Source organism: Microcaecilia unicolor, chromosome 6, assembly GCF_901765095.1.
Source record: "Microcaecilia unicolor chromosome 6, aMicUni1.1, whole genome shotgun sequence".
Lineage (NCBI taxonomy): Eukaryota > Metazoa > Chordata > Amphibia > Gymnophiona > Siphonopidae > Microcaecilia > Microcaecilia unicolor.
Window position 1 is genome coordinate 140,661,888 of NC_044036.1, and position 22,495 is coordinate 140,684,382.

Consider the following 22,495-nt stretch of genomic DNA (forward strand, 5'->3'; position numbering starts at 1 on the left):
AATTAAGCTTCTGCTAGACCAAGGAAAACTAAAATGGATCAGATTGAGCAGGTGATGTGTACTAGCTTATCACATCCCTAAGCAATCTTCAAGGCTGCTGTCTGCTAATCTGAGTGGAAGAAGATGTGTGGTGAGGGGGGGGGGGGGGGGGGTGGGGAGGATAAGACTTTCCATACATGCAGAATAGGATATCTTACATCTTCTGATAAAACAGAGAAGTCTCACCTCACCTTAAAAGCAGCATTTCAACTGAACCACAACAAAAATATGGCTGGGTTCAAGTAATCCTGAAAAGTGTAGTTGGAATGCAGCCAGATATGCTATTTCTCTGCAAATCTGGGGAATCTCATGTCCTAAGGTGTTTATTCAAAGCTGCTCTGGAAACCTCACTAAAGAAATTTCTCTTGCCCAGATTTAGCAGGGGTCACCAAGAGCGTCACTTAAATCAGAGCAGACTATTACCTTCAGCTGTATCTTCCAGTGAAAGATCCTCTTTCGACAGATCACTCTTTTCTTCGTTCTCTCTCAGCCTAGAACTGTCTGGAGAAGGCATTCTTGGGGCGGGTTCCATGGCCTGCTTTGTGTGTTCAGCATGTTTCTTCACAGAAGATGGGCCTTGCTGTCCTGCAGTAACCATTTCCTCGGACTTAGATGCCTCAGCTTCACGCTGTTCTGAGAAGTTGGCCTTTGGCTCTACCAGTGAACTAAGCGTCTGAAGGTCCTTCTCATTCAGATGTGAAAGAGAAATGGGATGGGTGATGGACATCTCAGAGGTGAGTGAGACACCCTGGTTTTCAAGTGTTATTTTTTCCTTCACTGTATCCTCAGCCTTTCAAGTAAGGAAAACAAACATTTGTTTTCAAAGCTAGGAATAGGTCTTGCAAGAACAAAACAGATTCCAAGAAGTAACAGACCTTACCAACTCTGCTTCCAGTAAAAGATCCAGTTAAGCTTTATAAATTGAAGACTTTGTACATTTAAAAATCCTCCGGAATATTTACCTTTGAATATCACACAATGGTCAATATTTAGCTGTGGCATCTACGGTCAAATTTATGCGAATAAGTTATCCAGTTAACTTTAACCAGGTACTCAATGTATTCAAACACTTCAACAGTTAAGTCACTGCAGCTGAATATATCAGGTTAAAGTTTACTAGATAATTTATCTGGTTAACTTTAGGTTTTTCCAACCAGACTGGTTAACTTTAACCACATAGCATTGCATAGTGTCACTATCACTTAAATATAACATCTCTCTCTGCTTCTCTTTTTAAGAAGTTAAAGTTTGTTCCAACATCTCATCCAGACCAAGGTTAACTGATATGTAGGCTGGAATTTTAAGTAATGATTTGTCCAGTGTTACCCAGATAAATTATTTGAATGCCAGCATCCAAGTGACTAACTCTGACTGTATTCTTTATCAACTTCATTATTTCTATTTGGTACTCTGAATTCACAAAGTATAGACGTTATACACAGCCATATGGTAGATGGGATACAAATTACAACAGCTAATTTCCCTGCCAAAAATATTAGAAGCAAATCTCCAAAAATAAGTGAAAGATTATTTTTCTTTAAAACTTTGCACTGTTTTATTAACTTCACTTCCAGCTGTACGGATATTTGAGTTAAAATATTAACAAAATATACTACAGTTTACTGGACGCTCCAATCATAACTTTTAGCTCTCCCATTGCTCTGCTCAGTGGAGACTCATCCCAGATTGGCAACAAGTTAAAATAAAACAAAGCTTTTATATTTAAAAAAGAGGCCTAAGTTGGGAAGAATGACTCTTTAGTAATAGAATATATGATTACACTATCTTAACCTGGAACAAAAATTTAATAAAAAATGTACAAATAAAATGTAGCTAAATTGCCCAGAACATGCTTGTCTCTTGGCTTTAATTAGGAGTCTTTTTACCTCAGTCTTCTCATTTTGTTTTGGTCAACGTGCATTTGATTCTCTACATCTACAAGTCTTTGCCTCTGCTGATCAACAGGCCCAACTCATAGGCCCTGGACTGGTCTGGTAAGAACACTAAGGAATCTTACCTTAATGATTTTAACTGCCTACTGAATAACCTGTTCCCCCCCCCCCCCATCATTGCTGTATTAAGGGTACACAACTCCTTTTAAGCATATGCTAGAATCCATATAGCTCTTAAAACTCTCACTCACTCTCACCTCTTCACTTTTAGCAGCCTGTGACTCAAAGAGCATTGTATTAGTTTTCTGAGGCGTGAGCTCAGTTCCACAGGGCACTTTGCCATTTTGACGGATTGCTACTTTCCCGCAGTGATACAAAGTGCACTCAGAGTTGGTCTGTTTCAGGTTTCTGGCAGCAGGTCTGGAGCTTGACTCTTTTTCTGCCACAGCAGCTTTGAGATGTCTTGCCCAAGTAGCACCTGGACCCATTTGGCCACCTGGGTCCAACAGTGTCTTCTGTGGCGTGACAGTCTTAACAGCTGTATCTGCCACGGCCACACACCTTTCCTGTGCATGTTTAACATTTCGGGGTTCCTGTTTAGTCCTACTGGGTTCGGTAGTCTCTGAAGGAGGAGATGTCTGTGGCTGTTCAGATAGAATCACTCGAGAAAGTGGTTTCTTTTCATTCTCTTTGTGTGTGGTCACCAACCCCTGCTCCCTCAATCCATCTTTCCTCTTTTTCTGCAAAACAAAATACCAAACATTAAAAGCAAGTTCAGGATAGAAAATACCAATAGTGTAGAGTAAATAAGTATTCAAAAGTTAAGATTACGTTCACGTATGACACAAATATAAAGAAAGCTTAATATAAAATTTAGTTTGGCCCTTGTATTTGATTGGAAGATTATAACCAGTAGAACAACTGTAGATATCACATTAGAAAATCACACACACAATGGCAAATAACACCAGCGTGCATATCGATCCATTCTAGGCTAACATGATCTAAATGATCCTTAAAAAAACAAAAATATACTATAAAGAAAATAAAAGTAAATATACTATATCCAAAAATAGACCCTCATCCTCAGAGGCCCTAGACTGGCCCATTTCCTTTTTACCATATACATAGTCCCATCCAAGAAGTTCGACAAAAATATTATTGCTCCAAAAATTAAGGGTTTATCATAACACAATTAAAAAAGGAAACACTATTCAAGCTATCTGATCCCTTGTTTTAAAATGTAGGTTCCTAAGGAGCAGCAGAGTAGCATTAAAAGAGTGGAAAGAATTTGAAGTTGAGTGAATTGAAATAAAACCTTTCAGCTATGTTGTTCACAGAAAGAGAAAGAGTTAATTCAAAACACCTGAAAATGCCAGCGAATCAAGGAAGTTGCACAATGGGAGGAGAAAGGGAGAAATTAGGTCTTACCTGAATTTTCTTTCCATTAGTCCAGAACCTGAGGGATAGTTGTGTCCATCAACCAGCAGGTGGAGATAAAGAACTGAAAACTGAGTTATGACACATTCCTCTTGGCATCCAGTCCAGCTCCTCAGTATTTGTGTAGACAAGCCAACAAGGAGAAACTCAGAATAAACATAACAAACCTTAAACAACAATATGCAGGAAACACCTTGCAAGGTGACAGATGTTATTTAACCCAGTACTTTGCACCCACTAAACATCTCAGAAACCTCAGAAAGGCCTCTGGAATAACGGGAAGGATTAATGGAAAGAAAATTCAATCAGGTAAGATCTAATTTCTCCTTCCATTATGTACCTTTCCACTATTCTAGAAACTGTGGGGACATTCCAAAGTAATCCCCAGAGTGGGTGGGATCCTGGAACTGCTACCCTGAGGCCTGAAGTCTCAAAACTGGCTTCCGAGTGCACATCAATGTTCACCCTGTAGTGTTTGGCAAAAGGTAAGACCCATCGACCATGTTGCCACCTTGCAAATATCTAGCAGAGACAGTGAGGTAGCTTCCACCCAGGATGTCGCCATACGCCTCGTATAATGAGCCCACAAGGCCTGAGGAGTCTCCTTCCCTGGAAGTAAATAAACTGACACAATAATCTCTTCAGCCATCTAGCAATTGTGGGCTTGGAAACCATGAGACCAAGCCTCTGTTTACCAAAAAGCACAAACGGTCTGTGATTTGTGGAACTCATTTGCGACTTCCAAATATTTAAATGAGAACTCTACATATATTGAGATGCTTTAAGAAAGAATGCCGAGTCTCTTCATCCTGTTAAAGGACGGAAACTCCACCGATTAGTTTGGATGAAATGCTGATGTCACCTTCAGAAGAAAGGAAGAACTGTGTGCAGGGTGACCCCAACCTCTGAAAAGCAAAGAAAGGGATCCTGACAAAGAGAAAGAGCCTGAAGTTCCAAAACCCCAATGTGCCAATGCAACAGCATCCAAGAACACTGGTGTAAGATCTTTCAAGGAGGCCTTCTGGAGTGGCTCATGAGGCGGCGTCTGAAGAGCCCGAAAGACTAAATTAAGGATCCACTCTGGATGATGTGTACGAAAAAGGAGGCCACAAGCGGCCCCGCTCCCTGCAAGAACTGAACGATATCTGGGTGAGCCACAAGAGACATGCCAAAGCTGCATCATGAACTTTTAGAGAACCCAACGCCAATCCTTTCTGAAGACCTACCTGGAGAAACTTTAGGATGTGCTTGATTTGAGCAGAGAAGGGAGAATGTCTGCGCTCAGAACACCAGCCCTCAAATATCCTCCATACCCTCGCATATGACATGGATGTAGAGCATTTGCTAGTGTGAAGCAAGGTAGTAATCAGAATAACCTTTTAATCTTAACCGAGCTCTTTCAATGGCCAGGCCATACGACCAAAAGGGGGATGGATCATCCATGATCACTGGACCTTGTTTCAGTAGGCCGTGTAACTGAAGAAGACGGAGAAGATCCCCCGTCCAGCAGTAGAATCAGGTCCATATACCACAGCCTCCACAGCCAATCTGGGGCTATGAGAATTGACCCTGGGGCAAAACAATCCTTTTCGACACATGGCCTACTGTGGGTCAAAGACAGAAGACGTACAGTAGAGGCGTCTCCAGCTAGGGCTGTAGTAAGGCATTGATCCCCATTGAGCCCTGTTCTTTCCGAAGGCCAAAGAACTTGGGCACTTTGGCATTCATGTTCATCGTCATCAAGTCCAGAAGCAGACAACCCCATCGATCCACTATCAGCTGAAAACCCTGGCTGGATAGTTCCCATTCTCCTGGGTCCAAGGAGTGCCTGTTGAGAAAGTCCACCTCTACATTCAAGGACACAGTGATGTGAGCTGCTGACAAACAGAGAAGATTTTTCTCTGCCTGACTCATGAGGGAGGCCGCCTCCACCACTATCAGATGGCTGCTGTTCCCAACGTGCTTGCCGATATAAGTTATTGCTGTTGCATTGTTGGAGAAGACTCAAACTGGGACCCCTGCCAGAAAGGGAGTGAAATCTTATAAGGCATTCCACACTGCCTTGAGATCCAAGTGATTTATCACTGAGTCTCCTGTTCCGTCCAGGTACCCTGTGCCAGAAGAATCTGTAATGACCTCCCCAATCTGACTTGCTGATGTCCGTTGTCACTACCTCCCACTGTATTATCAGAAACAGAAAGGGAGCTCAGATGGTCAAATTCCTGGGTGACAACCACCACTGCACTCCGTCTGGCAACCAGCGTCCAAGGTCTTACTTCTGTGACACCAGAAATCAGCGGCTGAGAAGAGATTCCTGTAATGGCTGCATACGAGTCCTTGACTACAGCACCACTTCCATTGTCGCTGTCATTGACCCCAGAACCTGGGCAGAGCCCCAGACTCTGAGCCTGTCTTGACTAAGGAGAAGATGAATCTGTTCAACCAACTTTGATCTCCTGCACTCCATGAGGAAGATCCTCTCCCCTGCTGTGTGGAATAGATCGCCCAGATACTCAAACGTCTGTGATGGAGTTAGTCTGCTCTTTACTGAAACTGATCAACCAACTGAATGACTGTAGATGAGGGACAACTCTGTCCACTGCAGCCACACTGTCCAAACAGGACGATGCATGAATGAGCCAGTTGTTAAGATATGGGTGAACTTATTCCCTTTCGCAGAAGGAAGGCCGCCGCCACCACCACCATAACCTTAGTAAACGCTCCTAGAGCAGTGCCGAGACCAAAGGGCAAAGACCTAAACTGGAAGTTATGGCCCAGCATCATGAAACATAGAAAAATTTGATGCAGCAGCCATATGGGTATATGCAAGTACGCCTCCTTGAAACTGAGGGTGGTGAGAAATTCTCTCGCTTGAGCTGAGGCTATGACTACTCTTAGTCTCTCCATGCGAATCAGTTACCTGATGCTGGGGTCCACTTTAGGAGTCAGCGCTAAAGAAAAAGACCTAGGTGTCATTGTAGACAATATGGTGAAATCTCCTGCCTAGTGTGTAGCGGTGACTAAAAAAAAGCAAACGGGAGACTAGGAATTATTGAGAGAGGGATGCAAAATAAGATCAAAAATATCATAATACCTCTGTATTGCTCCATGGTGCGACCTCACCTTGAGTACTGTGTTCAATTCTGCTTGCTGTATCTCAAAAAATTTAGCGGAATTAGAAAAGGTTCAAAGAACAACCACCACAATGATAAAGGGGATAGAACTCCCATATGAGGAAAGGCTAAAGAGGTTAGGGCTCTTCAGCTTGGAAAAGAGACGGCTGAGGGGGGATATGATTAAGGTCTACAAAATCCTGTGTGGTGTGGAGCAAGTGGAGGTGAATCAATTTTTCACTCATTCAAAAAGTACAAAGACCAGGGACACTCAATGAAATTGCATGAAAATACTTTTAAAACAGATAGGATGAAATATTTTTTTTTTTACTCAAAGAATAGTTAAGCTCTGGAACTCGTTGCTCGAGGATGTGGTAACAGAAGTTAGCATATCTGGGTTTAAAAAAAGTTTGGACAAGTTCCTGGAGGAAAAGCCCATAGTCTGTTATTGAGAGGGACATGGGAGAAGCCACTGTTTGCTCTGGGATTGGTAGTATGGCATACTGCTACTAATTGGCCGCTGCTGGAATCGGAATACTGGGCTAGATGGATATTCTTATGTTCTGAGCTGAGACATATCCTTTTTGGAACCCAGTCAAGCAACTCAGTATTTTCTATCTCCACCTGCTGGTTGATGGACACAACTATCCCATAGGTTCTGAAATAGTGGGAAGCTGCGAAATGGAAAAGAAGGTTAAAAATGGGAAGCTGTTCCATGCTTGGAGTTTGAGAAGCCTACCAGCAGCCCTGGCCATTTGTGCAAAGGAATCTTCTTGTGCAGGACAAGTTGCAGAATATTTCCTCTCTCTTTATACTGGACTTTGCTGCATGAGCCCTCAATTTCTTCATAGAAGTTACAGCTCCACTGACGTCCATCTGTAAGAAAAAGCACCAGAAATATTTATGTGAAATTATGAGTGAAAAATCAGTAACAGGCCAGGGTTATATAACTGTATCATGCAGGTTTCAGTTTGCCTTAGCCTGGACTTTTTTCTCTTATAACTTTGGGAGTGTGGGTGAATCCCAATAAATAGATTTTTGGCAAATTAATATACGATAATTCAGTGCCATACAAGCTGTAATACCTTATTTTGAATTCTCCTCTTTTCCTTTTTTAAATTTATTGAGTTATATTAGGTATTTCCAGGTCCCCAGAGAGCTCACCATCTATGTTTTGTTCCTGAAGCAACAAAGGGTTATGTGACTTGCCCAAATGCATTAGTGGGTTTCCTTGGCCTGCTGCGCCAACCACTAGACTGCTCCTCTTTTCCTCCCCTCCCCCACTTTTTTGTAGTCTGGTTGATTCTATCTCCTGACCCTCCTGACCCACTCCCATTTCAGTTGTCCTTCCTTTTTCCTATCCTACTTTAATTCTTTTTCTTTTCCTTCCCTCTGCTCCTGTATCAAACCATCCAAGTCTGTTTTCTATATTTTGACAAACTGATATTTTCAACTTTCTCTGACTCTTTTCTTCTATTTCCTACACTGGGCTAAATTTATCACGCAATACTTCACAGCTATAAGCAATAAGATTGATGCTCATGTCTAACATTGCGCCTTCAGCCGAGTGCCTGTATCATTATACGCGGTTTGATGGGAATCCAACTTTACACTATTATTGTGACGGATAAAAGGTGCTAAATTAGTCAAAGCTAAAGCAAAAAGAGGGGGAAAAAAAACCCCTCTAACTTTTCACTAACCAACAGCCAAATCAGAAATCTAGTTGAAGAAAAATACAAATGCTTTGCATCAGAGACTTTTGAGAAAAATCTGCTCTCCAATACCTGGTAGTTTAACAAGGCAGTCAGTGTCTGAGAAAGCAGCATCCACGTCTTCCAGCTTTAGAGTTCCAACTCCAGGGTTCAACTTCACAATAACTTCATCTGAATTCTGTCTCCAATCTATCAACATGTCTGTGAAAGCAAAAAAGAAATGCTCAAATCAATAACATAGGCTCCACAACAACAACGATAGTAGCCTTCTTCCTCAGACTCCTGAGGGAAGGCAATATGTGGTGTCCACCAAAAAAAAAAAGACATCGTTCAAATTATTGTTATAGTGGCATGATCAAAGAGAGGAACAACGAATTTAAAGAATGAACGAACTTGAATTTGCTACCACAAGAGCTTTGGTTCTCTATCAAAATCTCTTCTCGATATAGATGGTGAAAATAATTTGAGACTCTAACAGGCTCATTTTCGAAAGAGAAGGACGCCCATCTTTCGACACAAATCGCAAGATGGGCGTCCTTCTCACAGGATCGCCCAAATCGGCATAATCGAAAGCTGATTTTGGGCGCCCCAACTGCTTTCCGTCACGGGGACGACCAAAGTTCACAGGGGCGTGTCGGAGGCGTAGTGAAGGCAGGACTTGGGCGTGCATAACACATGGGCGTCCTCAACCCATAATGGAAAAAAGGGCATCCCTGATGAGCACTTGGACGACTTTACCTGGTCCTGTTTTTCTTACGACCAAGCCACAAAAAGGTGCCCGAACTGACCAGATGACCACCAGAGAGAATCGGGGATGACCTCCCCTTACTCCCCCAGTGGTAACTAACCCCCTCCCACCCTAAAAAAAAAAATCTTTAAAAATATTTTGTGCCAGCCTCTATGCCAGCCTCAAATGTCATATTCAGGTCCATCACAGCAGTATTCAGGTCCCTGGAGCAGTTTTAGTGGGTGCAGTGCACTTCAGGCAGGCGGACCCAGGCCCACCCCCCCACCTGTTACACTTGTGGGGGTAAATGTGAGCCCTCCAAAATCCATCGCAAACCCACTGTACCCACATCTAGGTGCCCCCCTTCACCCATAGTGGTGTACAGTGGTGGGTAGTGGGTTTTGGGGGGCTCAGCACACAAGGTAAGGGAGCTATGTACCTGGGAGCAATTTATGAAATCCACTGCAGTGCCCCCTAGGGTGCCCGGTTGGTGTCCTGGCATGTCAGGGGGACCAATGCACTACGAATGCTGACTCCTCCCACAACCAAAGGGCTTGCATTTGGTCGTTTCTGAGATGGACGTCCTTAGTTTCCATTATCGCTGAAAATCAGAAATGACCAAGTCTAGGGACGACCATCTCTAAGGACGACCTAAATGTCAAGATTTGGGCGTCCCTGACCGTATTATCGAAACAAAAGATGGATGTCCATCTTGTTTTGATAATGCGGGTTTCCCCGCCCCTCCACTGGGACGTTTTGCGAGGATGTCCTCAGCAAAACTTGGGCGTCCCCTTCGATTATGCACCTCCATGTGACATCTACAATATATGAGGGACTCAGACAGTAACATAGTAAGTGACGGCAGAAAAAGACCTGTACGGTCCATCCAGCAAGATAAACTCATTTGTGCTACTTTAGATGTATACCTGACCTTGATTTGTATCTGCCATTTTCAGGGCACAGGCCGTAGAAGTCTGCACAGCACTAGCCCCGCCTCCTAACCACCGGTGCTGCCAGACCACAGATTCTACCTTTCTCAAATGCAGATGAGAGCCAGCTTAAAGGCAGTGCCATACACTTGTATGCAGGAGCAGGTTTCGATTCCTGCTTCACATCTTCCATTTCTTGAGCCAGCCAGGACTAGGGAGGGAGACGGGGGAGGGTTTGAGGGTGTTGTAAAGGCAACATTCAAAGCCTGAGCAGGAAGGGAGCACACTCAGTGACTGAAATTAGGGATAACAACTGTAGAGCTCTATAAGAAGCCCTGATACATGGCCTTCAGCTCACTGAAATGGTAGTTGAGGGAAGGGATATTAGACAGGAAACACATGCTAGATAGATGCAAAAAAAAAAAAAAAAAAAAAAAAAAAAAAGAGGCTGGTCCTGGATAAACTGGAAGCCCAAAGATGGAAACTAGTGGGTCAATTTAAAAAAGGGTGAATGAAGAAAATGTATATGGGGCTGAAGGAAGGGTAAAAAAACATAAACCATGTGCAGAAGGCACAGACTGCCTGCATTATGACACTAACTGTAGGGGATTAATTTGATGAGAAGTCAGCTACACTTCCATCTGCCACCTTTAAAAAGTAACAGGCTGGAAAAATAACTCCAAACAGCTTTTCAGCAACAAACTATCCAGTTTTAAAAGAGTTTACACAAAGTTTGCACTAGTGGTAACATATGGCACACCTTACAAAGAAGGTCATTTAAAATTATGCTTACTACTACATCCAAGATGGCGATCTAGCAGGACGTGCGACAAAGACGCTCCCGAAAACTACCTCTACAACGGACTTTTTCCTGTTGAACCATGCCGAAAAGGAAAGGGAAGCCAAGGGGCCCACCCCTCCCGAAGCAGATCCCTTCCTTGCCTGGGCAGCAGTCTTTGTCTGCATTTCTGGTTTCTACTCCGGTATCGGGCGTTTCCACTAGCTGGGAAAGGAAGAGCCCTGCTCAGGAGAGTGATCTATCGCTCAGCCCGCTGGGACCATTGACCCCGACGCCGTGTGCACCCGGAAGCGTTGTACCGACCGTCGAAGACAGTACGGGATCGAAGGAGTGGCGCGCTCCGGAGGCAATAGCGACGCCAAATTCAACTCTAGGATCGGCGCAGAGAGCCCAGCGATCGCCCGGGATAACGGTGGGGGAAACTATGGAGGAACCGCCGATAACAGAAACACAGGAGGAAATTACCTCCTGTGTCTTGGCGATGCAGCCCCTGGTTAAACCTCACGAGGTCTCGCTGGAGACGATTTGGACGGCTTTAGAATCTCTCCACAAGGTTTGCACCTCATTTATTACTGTCTCCTTGAATAATTCAACACAGATAAACTTTTTAAAAAGTCAGTCTGAAGGGCTGTTGAAAAAGCAAACTGACTTGGAAGGACAATTAGGAAAATTTTTCAACAACAATCATTGATTTCAGGGGACCGAATACTAACTCACAGGAAACTAGAGAATCTTGAAAATCAATCAAGAAACCTGAACTTAAGATTGCTAAATTTTCCAAAATCTAAGTTTGTCACTCCCAAGGATATGTTTGAAAAATTTTTGAAAGAGATATTCAAATACCCCGAACAATCATTACCTCCACTTCAAAAAATCTATTCTCTGGAAATGAAGATTTCCCCACAAAAAGATATTCCTAAACCTGATTTACCTGAGAAACTGGACTTAACAAATTTTCTGGAGCAATCAATGGATAATACAGAGACTAGAGCAACCTTAATTGTAACATTTGTTTTCCTACAGGATAAAGAATCTTTAATGAGACTTTATTTTAAAAATATTCATCCGGATTTTAAAGGACGCAACGTCTCTATATTTCCAGATATTGCACAATGGACACAACAAAGGCGAAAAAAATTTCTGGACATGAAACAGGAATCTCTTACAATTGGGGCGATATTCCAGTTACGATTTCCGTGTAAATGCATGTTGATATTTAAGGAGAAAAAAAATATATTTTTTGAACCTGAACAATTGCGGTCTTTCCTTGATATGAAGAGGAACCAGGCCTTAACCCAAATATCAAGTCCCGAAAATATTTAAAGAACCGCTGCTAGTATACTTTAATTCACTTATTTCTTATGCTAACTTCCTTTGGCTTTATTCCGTCTTGAATCCACCATTTTATATTAGTGGACTATAATTCCATTTCTTAAGAAAGTTTCTTTGTAATAATATTCTTTATATGTTCTTTGAAGCCTGAAATGGATGTATCTATTCAAAGAGATGTATCTTTGTTTAATTTGAAATTAATAAAGAAATTTAAATTAAAATTATGCCTACTACAGCAGAAGTCCAAAAATCGGGACTGCTGGGGGATCAGGTCAGTCTGGATTTTTAGATTTTTCTAGATTCTCGGGCAGAAGGGAGACAATGAAGTGCAGAGAGCCACAGAAAAGGAAGGAAAAGATGAAAGAATGACGTTTCCAAAGGAGGGGCCCAGGCCCCCAAGGTCCCACGGTGGCATAAGTGCTGAAGCTTTTCTTCCTGTGAAAAATGTACTATCAAACATATAAATGGCAAGTGACCGACTCACTCGCAAATGCGCAGTAGAGACTTCCCTCTCTGTCCCGCCCCCGCGTCAATACGTGATGACGGGGGCGGGACAGAGAGGGAAACTGCGCAAAGCCGCCGAGGTCACCGCTACCGCTCCCCCCACCCAGTGTCGCCGCCGCCAGCCCTCCACCCGGCCCAGACCCTCTCTCCGCTACTGAACTTACATCCATTCGCCGGAACGCAGCACGCACATCAGCTGAGCTGTCGGCCTTCCTTCCCTGGCTGTGCCCCGCCCTCGCTGACGTTACGTCACACGAGGACGAGGCAGAGAAGGAAGGCCGACGGCAGCTCAGCTGATCTGCCCTGCTGCGTTCTGGCCAATGGATGTAAGTTCAGTAGCGGAGAGAGGGCCTGGGCCAGGTGGAGGGCTGGCAGCAGTGACTCCAGAGGGGGGGGGGGGGGGGACGGTAGCGTCGACCTCCGAAAACCCCAATACCAGCCCGTTTTAACGGGCTCAACGGCTAGTTTACCATAGAAGGAAAGGGAGAGGTCTAGAGGCAGCACTGCAACTGGTCAACTAACCCTGGAAAGTCTGAGAATGTTTATAACAAGGCACATGGTTTACCAAAGCAACAGGTGCATTATATTCCAGGTAAAACATTTTATAAAGACCAAAGACACAAACTACCCAAGGGAAAGTAGGTGAATGTTTACACCTGTTTTGAGTCAAGTACAACTGTGTATGTGCCACCTGGGTTCTACCTATCCTCTATGCCAAGAAACAGCTAAGGCGCTATGGTGACAATTGTATCAGCGAGTGACTCCTTGCAGGTGCCCTGCTGATAGAGAACACTTGTAACAGTATCTGGGTGCCCAGATTCAGATATAGAATATCAGCGTAACCCAGCATCGGCCCCCTTGCATTCACATGCCCTTAGGGCTCTTACACGCTTCAGTGCTACTTTTTGGTGCATATACACATGTAAAGGGATGCCTGGTTACAGAATTGCCCTCACAGGTGCAGTTTTAAAAGAGCCCTCTTGTAAAATGCTGTTTTATATTATTAATCCCTTTACAGAATTACCCCCTTTGAGACAGTACCAATGACAGTGAGGGGTATAAATGCTGGTATTATCATGAGTGCTTACTGGTAGCTGCTAAACCCTTCCCATTCCTCTGCCTTTTTCAGCAATCTTCCCCAGTCATCACCAGGCTTCCTGTCTCTGTGAGGCTGAGCAGCTCTGCTTTCCAGGTTTGTTTAGTCCAGGGGTGTAGCGAGACCTCGGCGGGAGGGGGGTCCAGAGCCTGAGGTGGGGAGGCACAGTTTAGACTGCCTCCTCCAGCCGCCGACCCCCCCTGCCACTTTTGACCCCCCCCCCTTCCCACTGCCGACCCTCCCCTGCCACTTTCGATCTCCCCTTCCCACTGCTGCTTGGTACATTTGCTGGCGGGGGTTGGGGACCCCCACCAGCAAAGCTACCAGGCAGCGGCGGCGGGAGTGGGAATCTAAAGTGGCGTGGGAGGGTCAGTGGTGGTGGGGGGGGGGGGGGGGAATCAAAAATAGAGGGGGCAAGGGCTAAATCTGTGGGGGCCCATGCCCCTGTGGTCCCACCTAGCTACCCCCCCTGGTTTAGTCCAACTGACCCAGGCCGCCAGTCCAGCTACTATCTGACTGGGGCAGGAGGAAAATACTGGAGTCCCTTCCTTTCCATGGGGCCATTGAAGTTCTGCAGTGTATACTCCACTGATGCAAAAAGACACCACCTGATGTGTGCACTTATATATGAGAAAGTAACACGGCAAATGGTCCACCAAATCCAACGTGGAGGATAAAAGCAAGAGGCAGACATTATAAGGCAAACTGTCTTTATTTAAAATTCAAAGGCTCCCAGAGATTTAAACAACTGTGCTCGACATTGCCATGTTTTGCCTGGAACATTTAAATATGTGTGTGTTTGTTTGATTTTTTTTTTAGTAACTGAGCCCCTGACACAGCTGTTTCCAGGCGAAACATGGCCATGTCGGGCACAGATGTTTAAATCTCTGGGAGCCTTTGAATTTTAAATAAAGACTGTTTGCCTCCTAATAACATCTGTCTCTTGCATTCATCCTGCACATTTATATAGAAAATATATTTTTTCTCTGGATCAGGAATATAACTGCAAGGAGCTGTTGCTTAAATCATACCAACCAAACTGATGTTCATTTCAACACAAACCTGAACATTTTCCCATTAAGTGGTTTTTATGCCACTGCATTCCCCACATTACACTTAAACAATGGTATGAACCTGATAATGAGGAAAAGCAACAGGTACTAAGAGAATAAGAAATGTCTTATTTCTGCTATTTTAGGAAAATTGTTCTTACCTAGGATGTGGGCACTGTTTAACTGACTTGGTCAAGAGCTGTAGGAGATGTCTATAAAGAGGGGCTGCTGAATAAGTCTCAAACTTAGCAACCCCTGTTATTTGCTATACAGAACAGAAAAACTACCCCAAACTGCAGCACTCGGAAGAAATCACTTGCAAAATTATTAGCCAACATGCCAATCTCTCCTCAAACATCAAGTTGTCCAAAGGGGGGAGGGGGGGGGGGACCATTTTCATGCTCATGCATAAGTTATATTATTTTGCAAAAACCAACCACCACAATATTATGTGCTCTTAAGAACACTCAAAGCAAGAATAAAAGTACTAGGTTCCCTTAAGGCAAATCTATGAAAGAATATATTTTACAAATTATTACATGAGAGAACTCTCATTCTACTAGTAGCAAAGGGTACAAGCAGGGCTACAGGTGCACAGACAACATTATGACCAACCTTTGGCTTGCATCAGAGGTTTTTTTTTTTTTTTGCAATGTTTTGCATGCAGATGAAGTCCTGGCACACGGTTATCCATCAGACATGCCCAGACTACACACCTGGCATGTGCCACTTACCATCAAGATCTGTTTCCTGACTTGAGTCAGTGAGCTCTAGGAAAGGGGGGGGGGGGGGGGGGGAAACGCTACAAATCAAAGAAAAAGCAGCCACATAATAATAAAAAAACAAAACAAAACAAAATCCACAAAAAAACAGATTGCAGAATATTTTGACTCAGTGGAGCTTCTGCTCTTCCCCCCCTCCCCCCCACCAAAAATCTAACCTTCTAAATATCTTCTAAATCAAATACTGGACTAATAACTTACACCACCAACATTATGGCAGCAAGGCAATTTGTTTTAGAAAAAAATACACATCAAGCACAATTTATAGCAAGAATTCCTCTACCACACTGATGAGTTCAGAGTAGAGAATGACACGGGGACGGGGAACCGCAGTAACCGCGGGGATGGGGACAGGGCGGGGACAGAGCCCACAGAGACGGGGACAGGGGACAAACTTTGTCCCCCTGTCATTTTCTACTTTAAAGCCTGTTAATGAACTGGACTGTTATTTTTAAGTGATGCCTACAAAGATATTTTGATTTTTTGGAAAAACAAGCAAGCATACTGGCCACAACTAGCAAAATTTGCATGGGAGATCCTGTACATCCTGCTACCAGCACATCTTCTAAGAAGACAACTTCTATTCCAGGAAGGACTGTGGAAGACAGGAGAGCTAGATTGAATCCTGAGATTATTGATGATTTCTTAATTATCGACTGATTAAAAAAAAACATAACAGTGCTTTATAGGGCATATTTTCCCCCTCTAGGGCATATAGAATGGGTTGTATTTTATACCCCTGGAATTAGGATTCCTTGGTGTAGTAGAAATCACCTATTGTTGGGATTGGAAGGGTAGAGGGTGAGTGGGAAGGAGGGTTATTATAGCTGCTCATTGTTATTTTTGTTCTCAATTTGTAATTTATACAAAACAGTTGCAGAGCATATTGTTCCTTTTTATATTTTAATAAAAAGATTTAAATATAAAATCATAAGTGTTCAAGGCTTCTGCAGATGAGTACAGAGCCCACGGGGACGGAGACAAACTTTGTCCCTGTGTCATTCTCTAGTTCAGAGTTTGTGTGCGAGCTGAAGCTTAAAGAACCTGCTCCACCAAATCCTCAATATTGCATTTCAGTGTGCTCCTGCACAATCCATCATTCTTCACACAAGAAGTGACAGGTTCTGACAACAGATCAGAAAAACTGCATGTTGCTTTAATGAAAAAAGATGAAACAAAGAGCACTGAAATATGGCAGCTTTTAAACTAGAGCATGAGGGGAAAGCAAGACCTAGAGCAAAATGCCAAAAAGGATATATCCATTAAGGGAAAGATGAAATGGGACTTGATATATCGTCTTTCTATGGTTTTCGTAACTACATTTAAAGTGGTTTACATATTATATACAGGTCCTTATTTGTACCTGGGGCAATGGAGGGTTAAGAGACTTGATAAGTCACAAGGAGCTGCAGTGGGAATCAAGCCCAGTTCCCAACGATCAAAGTTCGCTGAACCAACCAGTAGGCTACTCCCTTATTCTCTACCCTGATACAAGCAGTTTCTAGGCCCTAAAAAGGATACTTACAGCATGGATAATATTCAAAGTGTTGTTTGCAAGTCATTAACCCAAATTTCCTCACATCCCCATCTGGGATAAAAGTATGCACACTAGTCACGGTATTCACACTTCTACGAACTTGAAAAAAAAAAAAAAAGGCATGAAGATGGCAAACTGTGGTGTGGTCTTTAGAGGGTGGGCAAAATGAATGACCAAATTATTCATGCTTGTCTGCAGCCAGTTACACTTGCAATTTCTCTTTGAAAGCAACTTTGCAGTCCCACAAGTCCAGTGTGGCTATGGTTGTGGCCAGTAAGAAGACTGACCCCACAATCTGTTATATGCATGACCTTCGCAATTGTGGGTAGAGCTGTACCGAATAGCACATTCTACTATTCAGCTGAATATGAATAATGAAAAATGTTTGGCTGAACACTGAATACAAATAATGGGCACCATGTGAACATAAATAATAAAAGAAGCTATGTAAAATCAGAGATCAAGTGTTTATTTTGGTAGGATTAGCATAGTAAAGCCCAAGATGATTCGTACACAAAACTAATCGGCCATATACGAATAACATATTTGGGGCCGAATACGAAAATTCAGTGCAGCCCTAATTGTGTGCGCTACTCAAAGCATATTTGCTATCACTCTAATATTGCTACATTTGCTTTTTGGGACTTGCTGTTGGACTTTAGTTCCTTAGGAGCTCCTCTTGGTATCCCAGACAATGCTGACTTTTAGGACTGTTAAGGAAGAAATGAAAGAAAATGATTGATACACAGTCTAGCCCTCTGAGGCCATATACTTTCTTCACCTGCTGTTGCAGGTACACATGGCATACTCTTTGTGGGTCAATGTCTCTACCAAGGAACAAATAGCCTAACGGACAAGAGAGAGAAAAAAATACTCTGGTGGAATTTTAAGTAGGAAGTTGAAATCCAGAATCTGCAGGGTAGCATTCCTGTACACACTCTCCTAAGGCAGCCTAGCCCTGGAGTCTCAAAGCTTGGATGAGACAACTGTGCAAAGAGAGAACCTGCTCCAAAAGGATGGACTCTGCCTGCTGGCACTGAAATATGACAGCTTTTAAACTAGAGCATGAGGGGAAAGCAAACAACTGCTCAGCAGCACATGGTTCAGAGTGAGGTATATGATGCATGCTAACACAACAAGCTCAAACAGAAAGGCTGCAATAAAGGCAAAATACAACAGATGCTTTTACGTCAAGAACAGATGGAGTTGCACGATTCAAATTATCCCTGTCTAGGCAAGTTGTACTCATTCTAGGTGCTGGTTACAGCTCCTTTTTATAGAATATTAGCACAAATAGCCAAAATCATGGGTACATTAAGGAATGATCGCTTGCGCTAGCCCAACTGGTTTAAATGCCTGGGCCTAAACTGAAGACATTTTATTTCAAAGTACTGAAGAAAAAGATTTCCGTTAAAAAATTTGGGACCGGGGAGTCATGTGATGCTATGTACGGGAGCCGTTGCTGTTAGCTCCGCTCCAGGTACCTCCTTGCAATTCCTGCTGTTAATTCCCCGAGAGCAGTGACTTTGAGAAGATTCTGTCTGCACACATTAGCAATACGGAACTGGATCGGAATTTGAGATCGCTGACAGGTATGGCTGCTGAAATGCTGAAGAAGGACAGAGAGAAAAGCAGAGCACTGGACGACAAAATGGCGGCTCCGGCAAGTCCACCAGGCTCAGCAGTCGGGTCTGCGCGGATGGCGGAGATCGTGGGAGAAGTGACGAGCGCGATTGAGACAATATTGGATAAAAAGCTAAACAGCCTGGATACTAAGCTGGAGGGTCTACAGCATAACATGGCACAACTGAGCCAAGATCTGGTGGCGTATCAGCAATGTACTGGGGCCGTGGAAGATCGAGTGGGAGTTGTGGAGGAGAACTACACTAAGCTTCAAAAGCTGATGGAAGCATAAGCAGAGAAAATTGAAGATCTTGAGAACCGTTCTCAGCGTAATAACTTGCGTTTTGTTGGGCTTCCACAGGAAATTGGGGACTGAGAACTTCGTACATTCTTAGAATCTTGGCTGGTGAAAAAATTTGGGACCCATGAGGAAGGGGTCACTTTTGCATGAAAGAAACAGTATGTGCTTACGTGTGTCACATACTCTAAAGACCCTTAAAAAAAAAAAAGGCTAATGCCGATGATACAGGCGATGCTTGACACATTATCTTATGATGCCTGGGATTGTAGTAATTACTGTGCCTAAATGTTAGCATGTAAATAACATTCTATAATTACATGGGTACTTGTGCGCGCTGTTCAAACGCATCATCAAATCATGATGCACACACTTTTCTGCTAGTTCGATTCCCTAAGTGGTCACATTTACATATCTTTAAGCCACCTAAAACTAAGCATTATAGAATTGCCCTCTATATGTTAAAGAAGGCACAGGATTAAACAGGATAAAAGTTCTGCAGGAAAAATAAAACTCAGAATATCACAATTCCTTTGAATCGCTCCATAGTGTGACTGCACTTTGAATACTTTGTGCAACTCTAATCACTGCATCTAGAAAAAAAAAAAAAGATATAATGGAACTAGAAAAGAGAGAGAAGAGAAATCAAAATTAGGGGATGGAATGGTTGTAAACAGGTTAGGGTCTTCAGCGTGGAGAAAGCACATGATCAAGATTTATAAAATTCTGTTTTTAGAACAGGTGAAGACTGAATATGTATACCCTAAAGGAAGAGAGGGACAGGATACAAATGTTTAAATACTTAAAAAGGTATTAATATCAAATCTTTTCACAAATGGGGAAGCGGTAGAACTCGCGGTAATGAGTTGAGGCTGCAAGGTGGTAAGACTTAGGAGCAATATCAGGAAGTACTTTTTGCACAGTCAAGGTGGTGGATTGCTTGGAACTGCCCTCCTGGGGGAGGTTGTGAAAACAAAAACAGTGATGGAATTCAAGAATACATGGGATAAACACAGAGGATCCCTATATAGAAAAAAGATGGAATCACATTAAAACTTAAAAGACATCATGGCTGGAGTGAGCTTTAATGGCAAATCCAGTAGTTGGAAAGTATGACAGGTGCTGAGCAGACTTCTACAGGCTGTGACCCAAAAATGGCAGGGAGAGAAAGGGATTAAGTACATAAGCACCGCCATACTGGGAAAAGACCAAGGGTCCATCAAGCCCAGCATCTGACAGCGGCCAATCCAGGCTTCAAGAACCTGGCAAAAAAAAAAAGTAATAATGTTCAATGGACTTTTCCTTCAGGAATCTGACCAAACTCCCCTTAAACTCCGTAAGTCCAGCTGCTGTCACTACATTCTCCGGCAACGAGTTCCAGAGTCCAACTACACGCTGAGTAAAGAAAAACTTACTCCTATTTGTTTTAAATCTACCATATTCTAGCTTCATCTTGTGCCCCCTGGTTCTATTATTATTTGAAAGTGTAAACAAACACTTCACATCTGTCTGCTCTACTCTGCTCATTATCTTGTAGACTTCTATCATATCGCCCCTCAGCCGCCTTTTCTCCAAAGCTGAAGAGCCCTAACCGTCTTAGCCTTTCCTCATAGGGAAGTCGTTCCATCCCTTTTATCATTTTCGTTGCCCTTCTCTGCACCTTCTCCAATTCCTTTATATCTTTTTTTGACATGAAGCGACCAGAATTGGACACAATATTCGAGGTGCGGTCGCACCATGGAGCAATACAACGGCATTATAACATCCTCTTGTTTATTTTCCATCCCTTTCCTAATAATACTCAACATTCTGTGCACTCTCTTAGCCGCCGCAGCACACTATATCACATATGCAGCACCTACAATCATAGCATATGCTTTGAATCTCTGCAGGAGCGGAGTAGATATCAAAGTTGAAATTAGTGAATAAGCCCTGGAATTTGTTGCTGGAGAATGCGATAAAATCAATTACCATAGCTAGTTTTAAAAAAGGGTTGGAAAAGTCCATAAACCATTATTGAACAGGTAACTACTTTTTGTGATCCTGCAGGTATCTGTGACCTGGATTAGCCATGGACAGAAAAGAGATACTGGGCTTGATGAACCTTTGGTCTGACCCAGTATGGCAATTCTTATGCTCTTACTCTTTTATTAGGTTCACCATACTAGGTATGGAAACAAACCAGTAAATAAATCCATTACGTACAAAGAAAAACTTTTAAGAGAAGCATTTGTTGATAAAAAGCTAAGCAATCCTCATTCTAATCCTTCTGAGTTGTCCCTCTGGGACCTGAATTCTCAAGCTGCACAACAAGGTTCTTCGGTTACTCTATAGCCGGCTCTGTCAGCAGTGTCATATTCCAGGGTTACTTCACACTTGTTTTCTGGGTAACAAGTGTAGCCGAGGCAGCTGCTCTGCTATGGCAGAAGGTAAGAAATTCCCAGAGATGAGATCTCAAGTATTTCCTCAGATCCTCAGGGAAAGCAACACCGGCCTTTAATTCAAAAACAAGTCAGCTGAACATATGCTCTCCATTTTTGCAACAGTTTTAGTCCACTAATTAAGCATAAACGACTTTCTGAAGGTATCAGTATTAGAGTTCTCTCTTGTTGACCCCAAGTTCAAAATGTCCCCCAGTTGTGAAAAGCAGCAGTTCCTTTAAAGCATACTCTCAAATGTACAAAGATCCTAATAATGCAGACATTACAATGCACTAATTACTTCCATGCAAAACCTTATGGAGTGCTCTGAACCTCACACTTATTACTTGAATATGTAGTTCTCTGCAGGGTAAAGGGCAGAGGTGAATAGAATCAAGAAGATCAGTAAACAAACAGAGGGTAATAGAAAAGGAACATAATAAGCGATAGAACAAAAGTCCTAGCAGATGCAGTGGGAAAGGTATGAATTATTAGCCAAGGGACAGCAGATATTAAGGAGACATGAATCACACTGATGACACCAACAGCAATTTTACATTCCTATTGGGTAATGGGATGAACTGCTGGACATGTTTTACGTTGTTTTATTTATGTGGTCTTGTGTCTGTGATAAGTGATGATCATGTGTGTTTATGTTTTTTTCTTATTACAGGTACTTCAGGGCTCAACAAACCCCAGGTGGCCATGGTGACTAAAAAAAAAAAAATTGGACCTGGCTTTGCACCCTGAAGATACGGTCAGCAGCCAGCATTAGCGGCAAGTACTTGTGCATATGGACACACCCTCCCACCCCAATTCCTAGCGGAGGTTGAATAGAAGTAGAACGGCTGCGCTTCAGGCCATGGCCTCCTGCCACTTGGTATGGCATATAAAATTTAAACCACATGGTTCAAATTTTGTATTTAGTGCCAGAAAGGCAGAGGAGGAGAATGCAACCTATGTGCTGCTGCTCTTCCTTTTTTCTGCTTCTGATCCTTGCCAGGCCAGAGCTGGGAGGTGGGGTTGAGAGAGAGAGAGAGAGAGCTCTGTGTCATGTCAGAGGAAGGGGAGAGCTGGATGTCTGTGTGCTGCATGGGGAGAGGCAGCAGAGACAGAACTAGGTGTCTGTGCTGCTGGGGGGTGGCAGATAGACATGAGACTGAGCTGGATGTTTGTGCTGCAACGGGGGGGGGGGGGGGG

General features: G+C 43.2%; 1 protein-coding gene across 4 annotated transcripts in view; it reads right to left on the bottom strand.

The window, feature by feature from the left end:
• Nucleotides 1–22,495, bottom strand: part of USP19 (ubiquitin specific peptidase 19) — a 100,798-nt gene that overhangs the window by 66,433 nt on the left and 11,870 nt on the right. For all 4 annotated transcript variants that reach the window (XM_030208385.1, XM_030208386.1, XM_030208383.1 and 1 more), the window contains exons 3-6: nucleotides 8,269–8,397; nucleotides 7,224–7,360; nucleotides 2,189–2,671; nucleotides 463–829 (exon numbers count right to left, since the gene is read on the bottom strand). In XM_030208385.1, coding sequence (XP_030064245.1) covers nucleotides 463–829; nucleotides 2,189–2,671; nucleotides 7,224–7,360; nucleotides 8,269–8,397 — 1,116 coding nt within the window. The remainder of the gene's footprint in view (nucleotides 1–462; nucleotides 830–2,188; nucleotides 2,672–7,223; nucleotides 7,361–8,268; nucleotides 8,398–22,495) is intronic.